The sequence below is a fragment of the Orbicella franksi genome, chromosome 2, assembly GCF_964199315.1.
Source record: "Orbicella franksi chromosome 2, jaOrbFran1.1, whole genome shotgun sequence".
Classification (NCBI taxonomy): Eukaryota; Metazoa; Cnidaria; class Anthozoa; order Scleractinia; family Merulinidae; genus Orbicella; species Orbicella franksi.
Window position 1 is genome coordinate 7,660,347 of NC_138146.1, and position 17,291 is coordinate 7,677,637.

A 17,291-nucleotide genomic window follows, 5' to 3' on the forward strand; every position below is an offset into this window, starting at 1 on the left:
GCTTATTTAATTTTTCCCAAATAGTGGCCAGACATGAGTAGCCTAGTAACTGTGTAACTGTTCTAGTGATTGGTCCTCGTAAACTAGAGATGGCCTTGTGGTCCCTGGACAATTTACAGCCTTCACCAAGAATGTGGCAATAGCTGTTATTCCAGTTATCAGCGGCTTGACACACAAAGGAGGTGAAAGGGTCAATTCTGCATTGTATTGACCCTTTCGCCTCGTTTGCATTCCTTTTAAAACAAAAGAATATTTGACCTCAGACTCAACTGCAATAACAGCCATTGGGAAACGATTGAAAGAACAGATTTTGCACGTGAAGGATCTATGCAAATATATGGATCTAGAAATTGTAGGATGCAACTTAGAAGAAAAGAAACTGCTTTCCTGTATTGTAAAGATGTCAATTACCAATGACTGTACAAGAAAAACTGGACGAGAGTGATTAAACATGAAAAACTATACATTCTTTGTTGTGCCATTACTCGTCCAACAATTGAGCGGGGGGGAGGGGAAGGGGCGCTTATTCGATGAGGGGAGCTTATTTTAAATTTTTGGGGCGCCTATTTGGAGAGACGACCGAACTGACTAGTGACATTTTTGAGCTGACTGTTGCGTGATTGTTTCGAAGTCCCAGGCGCACTGCGGCGCGGGGACTGAAAACGTGTAAAAAATTATGGGATGTGACGAGAATAAAAAAAGACATGGAAGATGAAAATGTCGTGTTTTTATGATTTTCGATTCCGCGTTATTTCTATCCACTATTCGAGGGGAGGGGGGGGGGGGGGCTAACTCGATGATTTACGGTATTTCTAGCTCGACACTTGTATCTCGTTATTCCCTAGCTTAGTGTGACGGGGGACGAGCGCAAATGCAAATTAAAACCGTAGGGGTTAAAGCATCGCAGCCACTACATGCCATACAAACTTAAATAGCATAAAATCTGTAAATCGTATGTACACAACGTCATATAAGACCCATATAAGTTTGTTTTAATCTAAAACTCACCCTGTAGGGTTGTTTGACCATACCCAAATTCATGATTAGCCAATCAGACGCCTTCATTCTGTCGCGATATCCTGCTAGTATTTCAAGTCGTCAACCTAATACGGCCAGATTTTTGGTCGTAATTGGGTGCGGTAAATACCTCATCGTATTCTTTTTTTTTAAGTACGCGACGGCGGTATATCAGGCCTGTTTGGTCTCTTCGTGTGTATTTTTGAATACCAACCATAGCTGGACAAAAACTCGCCTGTTATGCCGCCAATAGGTATACTTAAACTGGCCTTGTGCTACTAAAAAGGCACCTGCCTACCACTTTAGATCAGAAACATGCAGCACTGTGCAAAAGTACGTAATGCAAGTAATGTAAAAAAAAATAATAATTAATTTAACTAAAAAATCTTGTTTGGCATAAAGAGAGATTTAGGTTTCTAAACTGCATCGACATGCATAAAACTAAAACAATCTGTTGGAAAATTATAGTTAATTTGAAGAGAAGAAGTTTCGATCGCTGGTCATTGCTGATTGCAGCAAATCTCGAAACATCTTCACGCTTCGTTACCACTCAAAAAAACGTTTTTCTTCAGGAGGTAGATAATCTCGGGATCATTGCTCGAAACAACTCAACTGGAGTTTCGTTTAAATAAATGAAATCATTGATAATACTATAGTTGAACGCGCAAAAATTAGAACTACTTTTATTAGTTTCTTTCACTACTATTATGAGGCCGGGTCCACATTACGCCGGAGGAATTTGAAAACGTAGCTTTTTTACTGCGGTTAGTCCTACCGTTCACACTAGTCCGTCACGAAAATGAAGCTTTTCGAAAACACTGTTCAAACAGGAGAAATTTGAAAACGCCGGCTTTGCGTTTTTTCGTAGACTGGAAACATTTTGAAACCGGAAGTTGGAACTGTTCGAAGACGATGACGTCACGATAATCGTATGATATCCTTGAACGAGTTTTCCTCAAACACAAATCCAAAATGACCGGTGATGATGCTGTTTTGAATTCCTCTGGCGTAGTGTGGACGAAAACATTTGATAAGTTTTCAGAATGAAACCTTCGTTTTCACATTCCTCCAGCGTAGTGCAGACGAAGCCAGAGACGTACCACATTATTTACTTAGAGGATTTTTTGCGCGCTTGCGTAGAACTGTCGGCTGGATACTCCACCCACAAAAGCGCGGGAAAGAAATCCAATACCCAGGGCAACTTAACAACTGCAACGAAAGAGACTAAATGTACTTTAAAAATATGAAAAAATAACGCTAATAAATTTAACGCAAGTAACGCGTTGCTTATAACAACGTTCAAAGAAGAATTTGTCTTCTTCACCACTCTCCATTGCCTCACGTTGAGTAAGAAAGGCTCGCAGGACCATGAAGAATCTTCCTTGACCGCAGTGCTTCGCGCGCCTAACAACTGATAGTCCGTCTTTTGAGAGTGAATGTAATATCTGATTGGGTTCGAATATACATTTAATCGAGCTCTGCATATAGTAAAATTCTCCTCTACAACAGGTTTGATTGGTATTATAGTAATTGCCACTGGTTTAACGAGCAGTAATTTTTCCTCCTATTTAGGCGGCTGTGAAATTAACAACGCGCGGAGTACTATTTGAGGAAGGTTCTTAAATGGGTTCAACACATCTCCAATTCTTACAAGAAGTCTTTAATCCCGCCTGTCCTTTTTTCCCTTACGACCGAACCTCTCATTTTTGCCCTTTTCCCCTTTCTTTCCGTTCTTTCCTTTCTTTCCATTCTTTCGTTTCTTGCACTCGTCTCTGTATCTTAGCTTAATTGGCCTATGCTTGTTTCTCCTGGCGTGACACATGGCGACCCGTAAGCGACATATGTTCGGATACGTTTTCCCGTCCGACCCACACACGGGTTTGTCCACCACCTTACAGTCCTCCCACCTCGGGCAAGGTTTTGGCGTCGAAGGCGCACCACACGGTCCATTATATTGCAAACGAAGCGAGCCCCTGTCTTTCTTGGGCAGTGAACACTTCGCAGCGGCAAGAAGGCAGCCGTTTTTGTATGTCTTGTTGTCAGTTCCGCACACGGGCCGGTCTTTCAAAGGACATTTCTTGGGGCAAGGTTTGAAAGACTTTTTGTTACCACATGCACCTGAAAGAAATCACATGTAAAGGAAATGTAAACAAACTAATTTATTAATAATCCGAGGTCTAAGTAAATACTTCTGTATACATGTAGTTCCTCTGGAGTTCCTTTGGAGTTCCTTTGTACTTTCGATGACCATAGGTATGGAAAACCATAGAAGTGATGTGAATGCTGTACGAGTCATCGAGGCTTGAGTCGGGGACTGGATACTACAAAATCACATTCTCAAGCATGCCCCCACCCCCCTCTCCCAAGATTAAAAATCATCCACATTAACTCACCATAGTGAAATCGCAATTTTCCTAACCATCCAGAGGAATGGAAATTGGCTCAAAAAAAATAGGAAGTACGAAAACTCCAGCGTTCGAGTAATTGGGACTCCGCTGTTTTTACCATTAAGGACGTATTTGCTATCAAACGAACATTAAGCTTTAAAGGCAGACTTTAACAGACGTGATAGACGTTGTATGTTAACGTTGTTCTTTAGCTATCCTGCAGCCCTTGATGAATTCTTGTGATCGATTGATTTTGACCCGGAATGAGATAACTCAAGCTTATTCCTTAAATTAAGCGATCACTGTCTCGTTTGGGAGCAAAAAATTTTAATTATGCATTGGTTTAATTTTCAGAACATATAAGTGCACATGAGGTCATGTCCTTCATGATATCTGTGCTTATTTAGTAAGCAGATGTGATGTAAGCATGTAAGGAATAACCAAATATATCTGCCAGGCCATACGGTAGATATTAACAATAACATCAAGTTATCTACCTTCAGTAACATAAACATCATATCTTCACGTAGCAGTCCCTGACTCGACTCTAGATAGAGGATATTACACAGTGGCGAGAAGATATGAATTTTATGTTCGAGTGGAAAGAACAATATCTGGCGATAGACTGACCAGTTGGCTATTTACAAAGCGTGGAGAAACACAAATCGATCCAGTGGCAGGGAGGAGGATTTGAACCCGACACCTCCGGATTACAAATCCAACGCCCTAACCACTAGGCCACGCTGCCTCCACAAAAAGCTGTTTATTTTGTGCAATGGATTGAATAAGCAATTCGCCGAAATTAATTCACGAGTGGTCCATCTCAGCGGTCCCTATTGTAGAATTCACACCGTTAAGGGAACCAGTCAGAAATCTCCTTTTCATTGCGGATCAGTTCAGCCGTATAATAAAAGTAATTAACGAGTGACTTCAAATTGACTACGGTAAATAACAACCACGTGCAACAAATGCAGACACCAATTCGCGCGGGAAAACGTTGGGAGGCCAGCTTGTCTTGATTGGTTCAAAATACAGCATGTTCACTCTGATTGGCTACAACACGTACGATGTTTTTGGTTTTCACGTGACGTAATCGCCGCCATGTTGATAACAAAAGAATTTTTTGTTAGCTTCATTGGTCGCTTCGCCTTTTGCATCTGCAAGCCATAAATTTGAGAACAGTACTCTCAGGCCCCATCCACACGAAAACAAGAAAAGCTTCGTTTTCGTGACGGATTAGTGTAGACGGTAGGCCTAACCGTAGAAATAAAGCTGCGTTTTTAAATTCCTCCAGCGCAGTGTGAACGGGGCCTAAGTTATTCCGTTATTCACGAGCTCTCCTCAGCCGATAAATGATCTCCTCTCTCTAAGATTATTAAACTACTCCGAAACAGCAGAAACGTTGTCTGAGCAGGTTCGTAAGTGACAACGGGGTTACAGTTAATTAAAACCACAAACTTTCATACTGGAATCAGTTACTGTTACGTTGTATGGTCCTCCTGCTCTTATGAAATCAGTTCTTGTAAACACATGTTCTCAATTCGGGTATTCTTAGGATTTATTTCTAATCAGAAAAGGCATTTCTTTTCCTGTCTGTTCTTAAAACGGACAAGGTCGTTTTGGTTCCATAATTTGCAGATTGTCAAGAATAGCGATAAATGTCTATCTTACTAAAATAAAAATCTCGATGTTTGCAATATGCTATCATAGTCGTAGCATGGTTAAGAAGCCCGGTATATATCAAAGAAGTAAACAAATAGGCTAAGATTTATGTTGGAAGGTCCTTAACCCTGCACATCTTTTGTTTTACGCTCATAGACTATGCATGCATGACTTATACAATCGCAATGCTTCTACTGGTTAGTTGTATAATCGCACATAACCACCTTTTGTACTTTGCCAGGTTGTGTGCAAGATCAACTACCAAAATAGCCAACAAAAACATGCAACAAAGACCTTTGGAAGGTTTCATAACCATTTCCCTCTATTACGAACTATCAAGCCGAAGGGGGGGGGGGGTACTCCCTTATATGGGCTATATAGGTATGTGCGGCCCCAAAGGGTATGGTTTTTCAGCTGTTTTGGTCATAAACAGGGTATCAATTTTAGCTGATTTTGACCATTTTGGTCATAAATAGGGTATGGTTTTTGCTCTCCAGCCTTGATGTGGGTAAGAAGCCACTTTTTCATTATCATCGAAAACAAAATCAACAAAAGCCCTTCACAAATTATGTTTACGGTAATTTAACATCGGTCTGAGCTAGGGAACTAATTATAACGCATGTCTGAAACAGGGTTTTGATTTAAGGGTCAGGTCATAAACAGGGTTTCGAATTTTTGGTCAGGTCATAAATAGGGTAGGGAATATCGCAGATTTTGGTCATAAATAAGGTGGGGGTTTTGTGAAGCGGGCCGCAAACCCCCACCCAATTTTTCTGGGAGTACGCCCCCCCCCCCCCCGGGCTATCATGCTACCTACTGGGATTATGCATAGCTATTGAGAAACCTGGACTACACAGTTTTTCGAAGAAACTAAATGAATGGTACAAGAAGCAGGAATATATAAGATGAAATATTTTTCAGGTTACTTGTCAAAGGGAGGTTATCATGAAGATTTGTTTTATTTTTGGTCAAAACATACAAATATTATGACCGAGTACGTTCTCGCTTGAATGGAATTCTCCTAAAACACCAAAATGGAGATGTCAGGTGCATTGGTGAATGGCCAGATTTTTTCAATTTAACAATACAACCTTGTACATGTGTAACTCAAATAACACGCCTTGATATAACACTCCTTTCCTAGCATCAGTGAACTTAAAGTATATAGTAATTTTCAGGTTTTTAGGTTTCCTTCACTGAAAATAGGTCCTCTTGATTTTGACTTTTCATGGTCATGACGCCAGCGCCCCTTTAAACTCGATATGGCTTTTTCGATGGACTTCTCGGAAGGGGCTGGCCCTTGTGGTCGACTTGAGGAGGGTACGGTTAATTTAGGACTAAATGTTAGTGTGGAAGTATTTGGAGGGCTTTTTAGGGGTAAAAGCTCTTTGCAAGCACTCCAGTGGTCATTAAGCCTGTAGGCTTGTATACCGAGAAAACTTTTCAGAGGGGTTTTTAAGCCTGAGGTTTCTATTATATTATCTGATACTACTCAATAATCCACGAACTGTCATTTCTAGAAAACAGCGAATATGTGTCATTGAAGAGATTTCGAGAAAAGAGTGGTGAATAAAACAAACTTTATATTCCAAGAAAATGATACAGTTGAACCCCTGTTAAGCGACGACCTATTACACGGCCACCCCTATAAGGCGGTCAGAAATCCTTATGAGGGCTTGCTGTTGTTGTTACCTCTACAGTCGAACCCCTGTTAATTAAGCAGCCACCTATCCATTTCCCCTAGGGTGGCCGTTTAATAGGGGTTGAACTGTATTACCATTCACGTGAACTCTTCAAAATTTTAAATCTCCTGACCTATTTTTGGAACTTTCTTATCATCTTACACCAGGAATTTCGCGATGCATATAAAATTGCCACGCTTTCCGTTATTTTAGAAAGATCAATCAACAAATAAACGAAGAGTTTGTCAAAGAGCTCAAAGGCTGGGAACATGTGTTCTAGTGTTGGTGGTGGTGGTGGTGGTGGTGTTGGGGGGGGGGAGATGAACGGGGGATGGGGGAAGGCGGGTGGTGCTTGTGAGGAGGGGAGCCGAGGTTACCAAGGGAGAACGCGCGATGCACCCCAGTTATGTTGAGTTCATGAAGAACACCTGCAAACATTTAACACTTCCGGCGCCACTATTTCCGTTTTTCTTTTTCGACATGCGTATCATGTACTCACTATTTTTGCCTCTTAATTCTAAACAAGCAACTTGCGTTGGAGATCAGTAGAGAGATGCTAAGCAGTCTACTTTCTTCGGCAGTTCAGCTGCTGTCGTCTTATCGGATTTCACGAATAGATAGCGAGTATTTTTCCAAAGCCTAGGTAAATAACTCTCCCGCATTGAGTAAACAGGTTTTGGATATTGATCGTATATGATTGGAGAATTCAGAGTGTCTCGTTTCTGAAATTTAACACGAATGGCTTTCATTTTACATCGTCTTATATTCCGCATAAAATGAGCAATAAACCAATTAAACTGAAAAAAACTCTTGCCTGAATTGGGTCATGTTTATAAAGCCATACGACATTGTGGCTGAGTGTGTGTGTTTGCTTTTGCGAGCGTTTTAACTTCGTCACTTTTTTGATGAACTGCGTGACAAAAGCGGTCTTAATCAAGTGAAGAAATTTTGAAGAAGCATTTAATAACCTTTTAAAAATTCTGACCTCTACATGTGGTCGGTATTTTCTCAAAAGTTATCAGTTAAATTCACCGTTTCAATTCGAGATAAACTTGTGTGCGCTATTGGTTGACTTTAGTACTGATTCTCGGTTAGTGAAAACGTTTTATGGAAACATTCAACAAAACATTTTTGCATATTTTAGATAGAACAAGTTTCATTCATCTTTGTAACAAATAGAATTAGAACTTCAACAAGATTATCTCAACCAAAGAAAATATTTCTCGCTAAAATTATAGATACTGTGCATAGTATAACTTACCTTTCTTCTTGAGTGTCAATTTTTTGTTTTGCCTCTTTGCTTGACACTTTGCAACGACGAAAACACAAGTGTTTCTGTAGGTCTTCTTGTCACTGCCACATATAGGATCTTCACGATTGTCGCACTGTCTTGCAAGTGGGCAAGTTTCTGCTTTCTTCGTCTTCGGGTGTCCGCACTCTCCCTTGTAAAGTACGGTCAAATTGTTGTTCTTTTGCTTGGCCTGACACCTTGCAACGCGAAAGAAGCAAAACGACTCGTACGTTTTATTGTCGCTCCCACACACGGAGCGTTTTGTGGAATTCCCGACTTGAACACAATCCGCTAATCCCGCGGAGCACTTTGCTCTTGCCTTGATGCCTTTCGCTGTCTTGTTCCGACAAGGTCCTTGAGCTTTTATTTTCAGAATACCACCAGTTTTATTTGCTTTACACTTGGCGTTGTTGAAGAGACATAAGTTGCTGTAGGTTTTTCCGTCGCTTGCACAAACTGGTTTTAGTTTCTTGTTACACGGTCTGTTGCAATCTTTTCCTTTATCTTTCTTTCTTCCATTCTTCGCTTCGATAACTGCAGGACGAAAAAAGAGTGTTTTCAAGTTTTAATCCTGGACGAAACCAAACCCGTGAAAAGGAAAATAGTGACATAAAGACTAGAGCCTCTGATGGAAAATAATTCTCTTTTGTCTTGGATTTTGTCCTAGCTTTAAAATAGATGTTTGTTCATCAAGTATTCATTGTTACCCAACTGCACTATCCCACGGTACTTGTAATCCAGGAAACCGGTTTAACAGGACTAAAGGGATAGTTGTAGTGTCTTAGGGCAGTCTTAATTCAGTTTTAGTAAGTAAGTCCTGAGCGCGGGCAACGCAGAACACAGTTACAAATTTCGTAGGAGGGAAGAAAAACATTGAATAGCTGATCTGAAAATGTTTTTGAGAATCATTTACTTTGGGGTTCGCCAAAATACTACAAGATTCTCCTAAAAATGTACAGTTATAGCTCAAACTAAAATGGCAAATTAAATACGAAGATGTATTTATTCCCAGAGGTAGCGACAAGATGTATTCTTTCATCTGACCCATCAGCTGCTTCAACCCTGCGCGTTGAAATGCTCTTTCCGCCTTCGTGAAGCCTTTTATTTCAAGTCATATCGTGTTAAGTTTGAGTAATTTTCATTTCTATTAATGCTCAAAAACTGTAGGTTTTCTGCATTAGGTGTCTCAAACATGATTTTGCTGATTCAAAGATAAATTCATCTTGTCCATTTATAGTCAAAACTTTGTGTAGGACTTCCAGACAGTGTTATCTCACTCTTTCATTGTTTGCTTTCGTAGTGCCACGCTCGAGATTTCTACCCCTCGCATGGCTCGAACAAGCTTTAATGGGGATAATCTCAACAATTTCATCCAATTAATGTAACGCTTTACCGACACGCAATTTGCCCATTACGAAGTTCATCCAAGCAGGAAACAATTACCAATTAACTTTTCTTACGAAAATATGCGAAGCAAGAGCAAATAAACTTACGTACACACGGATTTTCTCATGCGTGTTACTTAAGTGAGCTAAAAATATATGTTGCATGTTTTCTCTCAAAAACACGGTATTTCAACACGTCGCGGAAATGCTGAAACTGCAAACATTTCGCAGTAATTGATCAGTGCGCGCTTGTAATTTTTTTTTGGGAGATCTCTGGTCATCTCTGGTTTAGTTATTACAAAAAAAGATTATTCATTAGGAGCCATTGTTGATTTCACGCTAAGAAATATTGGCATTCCAGTTAAAACTGTCCTCTAGGGTAGGCCACAACGAAGGTTTCTTGCGGTGTACATGTTCAAATATGGCCCTCCAATTCATTGAGAACCGATTCCAGATACCGCCTTAGTTATGATACCTATCTAGTAAATATTCATTCAATGACTTAATTTTCACGTCTGGTTTATTTAGCAGAGATGACAAATTGTTCAGAGGACAGGATATGGGAAAAGGATACATATAAACGCCCAAATTCAAAAATTTCGCCACTAAAAGCCGCGATTTCCGAACAGATAAAAAAGCGCTTGCACTTCGAATTATGTACACGCCAGAGATCCAAGCTATGGCGAGTGTTTTTATTGGCTTTGAGCCTTGAAATGGCCCCGATTCCCGAGAACACCGGCGCTAGCACGTGTTACAAACTCCCTCTTGTAATGTAAAGCTACTTTAAAACAATTACAGGAGATGATCGGGAGATACATGTCACTAATCTGTGTAAAGGAAGGGGCTAGAACAACGTTTAAAATAATAGGAAGCGTGCTGATAACTAAAGGCTTCCCCGCGCGCGCGCGACGGGGTTAAAATGAACTCAACTGCATTGTAAACTGCACCACATTATATGACCGGCACAGGGTGGAAAGATGCTTTGTCGCGAAATCAAAGACGACTTATTCTGTTATCATTCTAATACAAGGTTACAGTACCACTTTATCGGGGGATGAATCTCAAGCGCCGCATTCTTCGAAAATTGACTCAATGCTAACTGAAATTCCTAATTGAAAGAAAAGGATCCCTTACCTGATAACAACAGTAATACAACGACAAACAAAACTGCAGCCCTCATATCGACAAGCTTTGCGATCGTCCTCCAAACCCAAGCGACCGAAGCAAAACGCTGTTTGAATACCTTCGAGACGTGTCTAGTGTCGTGAGCAGGATCCAACTGCCTCAAGTGTCACCCGCCTGATTATTTATTCAATCAAAAGCGCGACCCTACCACCCCTGGGTGACTGACTGTTACTCCATTCCATTCATTGCGATGTTATTAATTTAAACTTGGAGTGTTTTTTCTTGTGATAAGATCAACAAGGATCATACATGCGATGTAATTATAAGGCGCTTTCTGCGATTTCCGTGAGGACAATTCCTTCTTTGCCCGCGACCTGGGTAGCTCTTCCAATTCGAGTGCTGTGATGTACAAATGCAGATTTTTGGCTCCACTTAGAAAAGATTTCAGGCCTTTCTAAGAGAAAACAAGTTTGAGAATCGTCCCTTTGTGTCGCCATATGTAAAACTGAAGGTATTCGGGGTATGTTTGCGGTGGAAGGATTATGTCAATCAACGCGTAATCGAGTGGCGCGGGACTCCCAGCGAAAACATGAAAAAAGGCATTTGTCTGGAGCTAATGGTGTTAAAACCCAGGTAAACAACCGGAACTTTAAAATCACCGCAATCAGATCATGTAAAAACTTCTGGGTGATCAAAATAACCCTTGCCTCTATGTATCTTTCCCGAGGTTTAGATTTACTCACCGATTATTATAATTTTTTTTATCTGGAAAAATAGCATGGGCCAATGCGTCTCAGAGTGGTCAGTATACTTTAACAGATTCCTCAGGTGATCTGCAAGATTGTCAAAGAGTTCTTAACGCAATGAGGAGGATTTTGTGCTTGTAGCAGAGACTCACTGTTCAAGTGCACCTTTGGGATGCCCGATTTTGGCATTGTTTGAATATTTTATCAGTATTTGATATTTTTTGCACAATATTCGTCATATTTTACGGCAGATGTTGTGAGCTCGCCACGACAAGCCCAAAAATTGACAACAAACAGCAGTTTGTCAATATAAAACCCGATACGTTTTTGCAACAAAATGATCACTTTATACCTTGATGAAATTTCGCTATCATTTTTACAATTTTTTTTGCAATTGTTTACTGTTACTAAGTTTTTTTCTATACACATTTACACATGTAAAATACATAGGGAGTTTCTCTTTTTTTCTTTTTATTACCGTCAAGATTCTCGCATAATCGGCTCGTTTGTCGTGAACTTAACTTCAGTAAGAGCGCCTATAGTTCTTGGCTCAGGTTTTAAGTATTTATCCACTTAATTATTAAATCATCCAAAAATAGCTCCAATCAACTCTTTTCTAGCGTCAAGATGACATTTTAATTGCATGCTCTCAAAACTCAATGGTTTAAAAAACATAGATAACTTTTGCTAACGAACTGGTTGTTAATTATAGACTCGTTCAGTAGTTCATTAACAAACTCCGATGTCAAAAGCCCTCGTACACGCTTTCCGTATTTGTGTAAGTTAACAAAGTTATGCGGCTGCGCCTTGAATCGTATCAGTGTTGTTTAGTTTTCTTTTAAAGCCTGTCTCATCGTGCGGTAGGCTTGCCGCCTGTGGCTAGATTGTGGTGTCCATAGGAGACATCGGGACCAATGACAGAGGAAAAAACTCGTGGTTGTCTTGTCCACAAGAACAAGGGTGCACCAGTGTCTAACAAGGTAAACCTTACTGTGTTGCACTTGAAACTTTATAGCGTCTTGTAAATGCGCTGATTATGAACGCTAGGGTGCCAACTTCGCGATCTTAATCAGCTAAATCAACTGAGAATTTTCTATTCCACATAATTATTTTCTGTTCTGACGCACTTGATTAACTCATTTACTAACCGACTTTCTTACACACTGTACATACTCATTTACGGTTTGCTTAACATTCTTACTATTCAGCTAATTTTCTCACTCACTTAACTGCACTCACTATTCATAAACTTACTCGGGCTGTACCTTTTCACTGCATCAAAGCCAGCTTATAACTAGCTGTGAAAAACAGGTTTATATCACCTTCATATGAATGAATTTTCAATTGTATTTAACTTTGCCTCTGCGGAGTACATGTAAGTAATTTAATCAGCTCAGTGGAGTAACCCATCGCTGAAGGCTTTTTTATATTTCTGTCCGCGCCCGGGGGGGGGGTACTTTGGAAATTTGTGGGTGGGGATGTCACCGCTGGGACCCTGGAACCCTTAGCCTATACCAGAGCTAGTTCAGCTGAATTTTGCTACCCTATACTAGAGTATACTCCCCAAATCCCCCCATCTATCGACACTATTGAGGCTGATTTGCGTAAATTTAAACTCGCCGATTTGATTTTTTTATATTCTTGAGTGGCAATTCCTGGTTTCCTTAGTCTAGATAAAATCTTCAACCAACTAGTCAGTTTTGAGAAAAATGATACCCTATTGTAGACCCAAATGCTCTGATTTATGTACCCTATCCTAGAGTAAACTGCTTGAAAACCATACCCTTCACAGCGGCACATACCTATGTAGCCCATATATGGCAGTGCCCCCCCCCCCCCCCAGGTGTCCGCGTGTACTATGTGAGCACAAACTTTTTCGTGTAATTTCAAATGAACTTTCGTTCTCCTTCTACTAAAGTTTGACAAGGAAGGCTTTGTTAACTTGTGGAACGTTTAAGCTGTGGAACGTTTGGTTCTTTAATTGTTGAAATCTTCATATGCGGTTTCGAGAATGTGTTTCCTGTCTTCTGGGCGGAGAAATAAAACGTAGCACTTCAAGGTCTTCAAAGTGTCCTGTTTCCCTCAACTTACCTCAAACCGTTTTTCCTTGTCATCTTATCGTTCTCACATTTTTCTGTGGACAATATTACAGGAAGTTGGTCAAACGAAATGATTAATCTTCCAACCACGGAAATGAAGATGGATAAAGACATCTTTTCACGGGATAAAAGCATCGGTTTAGTTTCTGAAAACGAAAAGACAACGCTGGCGAGAGATCTTAGACTCCAACTACCGTAGAATTCCGAAAGTAGAGACTCTACGGTGGACAAGGGTGAAATGTGAGTCTTTGACTGGAACCGCATCACGCGGTCACACCGTGAGCCAAATAATGATTCAGCACTTATGAACTCATAACTGCATCGCGCAGTCACGTTGAAGCGTATCAAACTTGGCACATATGAACTCATAACTGCATCGCACAGTCACATTATATTTCTTCAGAAGCATGTCACCTATGCCTCTGATTTCTTATAATAATAATTGATTGTTGCTGATTCACGTTTTCACACTACGCCGGAGGAATTTGAAGACACAGCTTTATTTCTATGGTTAGGCCTATCATTCACGCCAATCCTACACGAAAATTCCCTGCTAGCAGAGGCTTTTTTTCCTGGTGTTCACTGACGGGAGAAAAGAGACCTCTGCCATGGGTCGAAAATGGCTATATTGAGCATGCTCTCTTTTCTCCCGTCAGCGAAAACCAGGAAAAGAGCCTCTGCTAGCAGGGAAACACGAAAACGGAATTTTTAGAAAACGCCGGCTTTACTTCTTTGAAAGGAAGCTTTTCGAAAACGATGACGTCACTTTAATTAGGATATTCCCCTTCCTGAGTTTTCCACAAACACAAATCCAATTGGCCGGTGATTGTTGCGTTTTCAATTTCTCCGGCGTAGTGTGGACGGAAAAGATTTTCTGCGTTTTCAGAGTGAAACGCCGCTTTTAAATTTCGCTGGTGTAGCGTATTAGAAACATGTACCACCAACGGTTTAACAGAGGATCGCTTAAATTTTCTGTTTTTTGTTTGTTTGTTTGTTTGTTTTCAGTAATTAACAACCTTTTTCTAAGGACGTTGGAGGAAGTTTAACTAACAACGTTTTGCGATACAACAGTATGAAAAATGGCAAAATGTAAAGCGAGATGACTGCATTCTAATAACCAAATACTTATGGTTCATTGTACATGACAGCATCTTCAGTTGTACAGTGTGTTTGCGCTTTGATAAGTTCCTGGTCACGTCACGTCACAGGCAGCCCAGGCTCACAAATGATCGTTCGTATATCATGTTGCAGTATTGAGGTTACACAACAAGCGAAATGAAGGATTTTTATGGCAAAAACGGTACTAACCTTAAGCTTAAAAATACCAGGGAGTACGAATAAAAATAAATCTACCTTTACGCTTCACTGCCTTGTCCTCTATATATGGAGTGAGGCTTAAAACCACCTAAATTGCCTTAAACCGGCTTAGACACACACACCTGAAGCGAGGTAGGTTTGTTTTTAGTCATACTTCAAAATCCTTCGTATTTTTAGGCTTAAGAATAAAACCGTTTTTCCCATACAAATCCTTATATTTCGACTGTTTCGTAATTAACCTGAGTACATTTGTGAGCTTGGGCTAGCTGTGGTTACGTTCGTATTAATTCATTGAGTTTCCAGAAATGACGTCTTTAGAACATTTTAAGGACATTTCAGGCTCAAATGGCAAAAATTAAAAATCTTAGAACGTTCAGCCTTAGACCGACGTTCTTAGAAAATGAATGAGCGTGTATACATATATGTCTTGTTGCTGTTGAACGGATGAGGGTCCTGGTTGCATGCCTCACAAGTGAAACGAAAATTACTCATTGTTAACTCCATTAATTTTAATCACAGAAGACGAGTGCCCAAGAACCGCAAGCTCGCCCACGGAAGACGTCCAACTGAGCTAATTGCGCGGTTTTCCTTGAAGAACGTTATGGGCTGATCAGCATAAAGCTCTGTTTGTTATGGGCTAAAATTTTCCTGCCTAATAGCATTGCAGGGTTTAACTTCTCATAATAGCCAATCCTAATATGATTGTAGTCTTTCACTTCTTTTTTTCGCAATGGGTTCCAAAGTTAAGCCAATGAAGATTCTTCTAATTTCGAAATTTCCTTCTCTGGCTCGACAGTTTTTTCTTCTGGCCATCAATGGACCATACTCTAAGTACACGTTGCTAATTTTACAGCAGCGGAAAAAAATAAAGAAACACGTCTTTCAAGGCCACTCTTTATTTAGACCAGAATAAGAAACTTTTTTGCGTTTCGCACCCTGTGTAAAACTGCCCTGAACTGTACCTTTAGACCACTGAGCCACTTCCAGGGGGGTCCGGGTTCAAGTAGCGCTGATTCGAATTCTTGGGATATTTTGTAGACTTGCTTGCTAACTGCTAACTTATCATTACTGCAAAGCCTTTTCAATAACATTTTTTCAATACTTCGTCGCATTTGTCACGAATGTGGTTTATCTTCGAGCTTACTTTTACACTGAACGAAACGACTTTTTGTGTAGAATAGACTTTCAATGGGCATCGAATCGACTTCGATTTGTATCGAAACGACTTGTATCGAAACAACCTACAAACTCTTGTTGCATGTTAGTTGGCCAGTAGCGTTTCGGCGACATCTTCAATGAGGCTGCCTCACGTCGACAGTCTCCATCAATGATGATTGTGTACTTTATTTACATTGTTTTTAAAATCGTCCGTTTTCATGACAACTGGGTAATTATAGGAAACGACTTTTGCAGACGTTTAAATAAAAATATGGATTAAAGCACAGGGTTAATTCAATTTAAAATAAATTAAATTTGATTAAACCTTTTGTCACTAATCTCACAAATAAGATTTAGAATTTTAATTGCATTAAAGAAACAAAAACCACTGAGCTACGAACTTCGACACGAGCAAAATTTTTTAGTTGTTGCGTGGTGAACGACCGTTTTCAATTGATATGTGTGAGACACCGCGAAACTTGCACCAAATGCTGATAAACTGATCCTATGTTCGAAAATAATTTATAGTTTTAGTCGCAAACGACCCGAAAAACTTGTTATCTAGCTGTCTTTTTATACATATATACATGCATGTATATATATATATTTGAGCTTAAGAAAAGTGATGACAAGCTACTGGCTGTAGGCTGGAAACCTACAGGAATGAAGCCTTGCCGACAAAACTAACCAGACTAAGACAGCGTAATCTTCTTGAAAGATATCAAGAAAAATACGTATTGAATCTCTGTCAGGGAAACATCGATAAATATCAATGTCTTCAAACTGACTTAGTCAACTGAGAATTAGCTGTACTGGCCGAGTTGAGCGTAAGAAAAAATTTGTAAAGGATACATTTAGTAATCATTTACTGAGTCGGACGTCAAACAAGACTTCATTTACCGTGTTCTAAGAGAATTAAAAATAAACAATTTGCTTGGTATAACAAGCTTAACCCGGTTTTTTTTTTTAAATCAGGGAATGCAATTTTGGTTTATCAGGATACCAGCTATTTTTTCTTACCCTCGTCGGTGGGATTTCTTTCTCAACGAGAGAATCTCTGATTTCTAACAACTCTTTACAGTATAATTAAGTTGTTAACCAGGCATCGACAGGAAGATGATAATAAAGCAAACCTTAAACAAGGGTGTATTGGCTCGCGGACAGTCAGAAAAAAAAAAAACAGAAAAAAAAAAAAAAAAACCAGAAAGCTCTAAATTATGTTACAGTGGTGGACGATCCCACGCTTGGCACCATATCAAAGATGGCGGCGCCAGATTGATAACAGTTTTTGCACACAATTTCAACAATGGTGCAACTTTATACTACAAGAAAAATGAATATTACTAGAAACATTATAACACGGTAATATGATCATAAAAAGACGGAATAGAGTTAGTTCTATACATATATATTACATCTAGC

General features: G+C 39.8%; 1 protein-coding gene across 1 annotated transcript; it reads right to left on the bottom strand.

The window, feature by feature from the left end:
* Nucleotides 1–781: 781 nt before the first annotated feature.
* Nucleotides 782–11,143, bottom strand: LOC145479913 (serine protease inhibitor dipetalogastin-like). The gene is made up of 3 exons (XM_081458392.1): nucleotides 10,559–11,143; nucleotides 8,010–8,573; nucleotides 782–3,135 (listed from the first exon to the last, which is right to left on the bottom strand). The coding sequence occupies exons 1-3, from the start codon at nucleotides 10,602–10,604 to the stop codon at nucleotides 2,678–2,680; spliced, it is 1,068 nt and encodes a 355-aa protein (XP_081314518.1). The 5' UTR covers nucleotides 10,605–11,143; the 3' UTR covers nucleotides 782–2,677.
* Between the last annotated feature and the right edge of the window lie 6,148 nt (nucleotides 11,144–17,291).

Bases quoted from the DNA above. Each gene is read 5' to 3' on its own strand.
- LOC145479913 (XM_081458392.1), bottom strand. From the start codon at position 10,604: ATGAGGGCTGCAGTTTTGTTTGTCGTTGTATTACTGTTGTTATCAG. The intron at 8,574-10,558 runs GTAAGGGATCCT...TTCGTCCTGCAG, and splicing joins TGTATTACTGTTGTTATCAG to TTATCGAAGCGAAGAATGGA. The intron at 3,136-8,009 runs GTAAGTTATACT...GATTTCTTTCAG, and splicing joins ATTGACACTCAAGAAGAAAG to GTGCATGTGGTAACAAAAAG.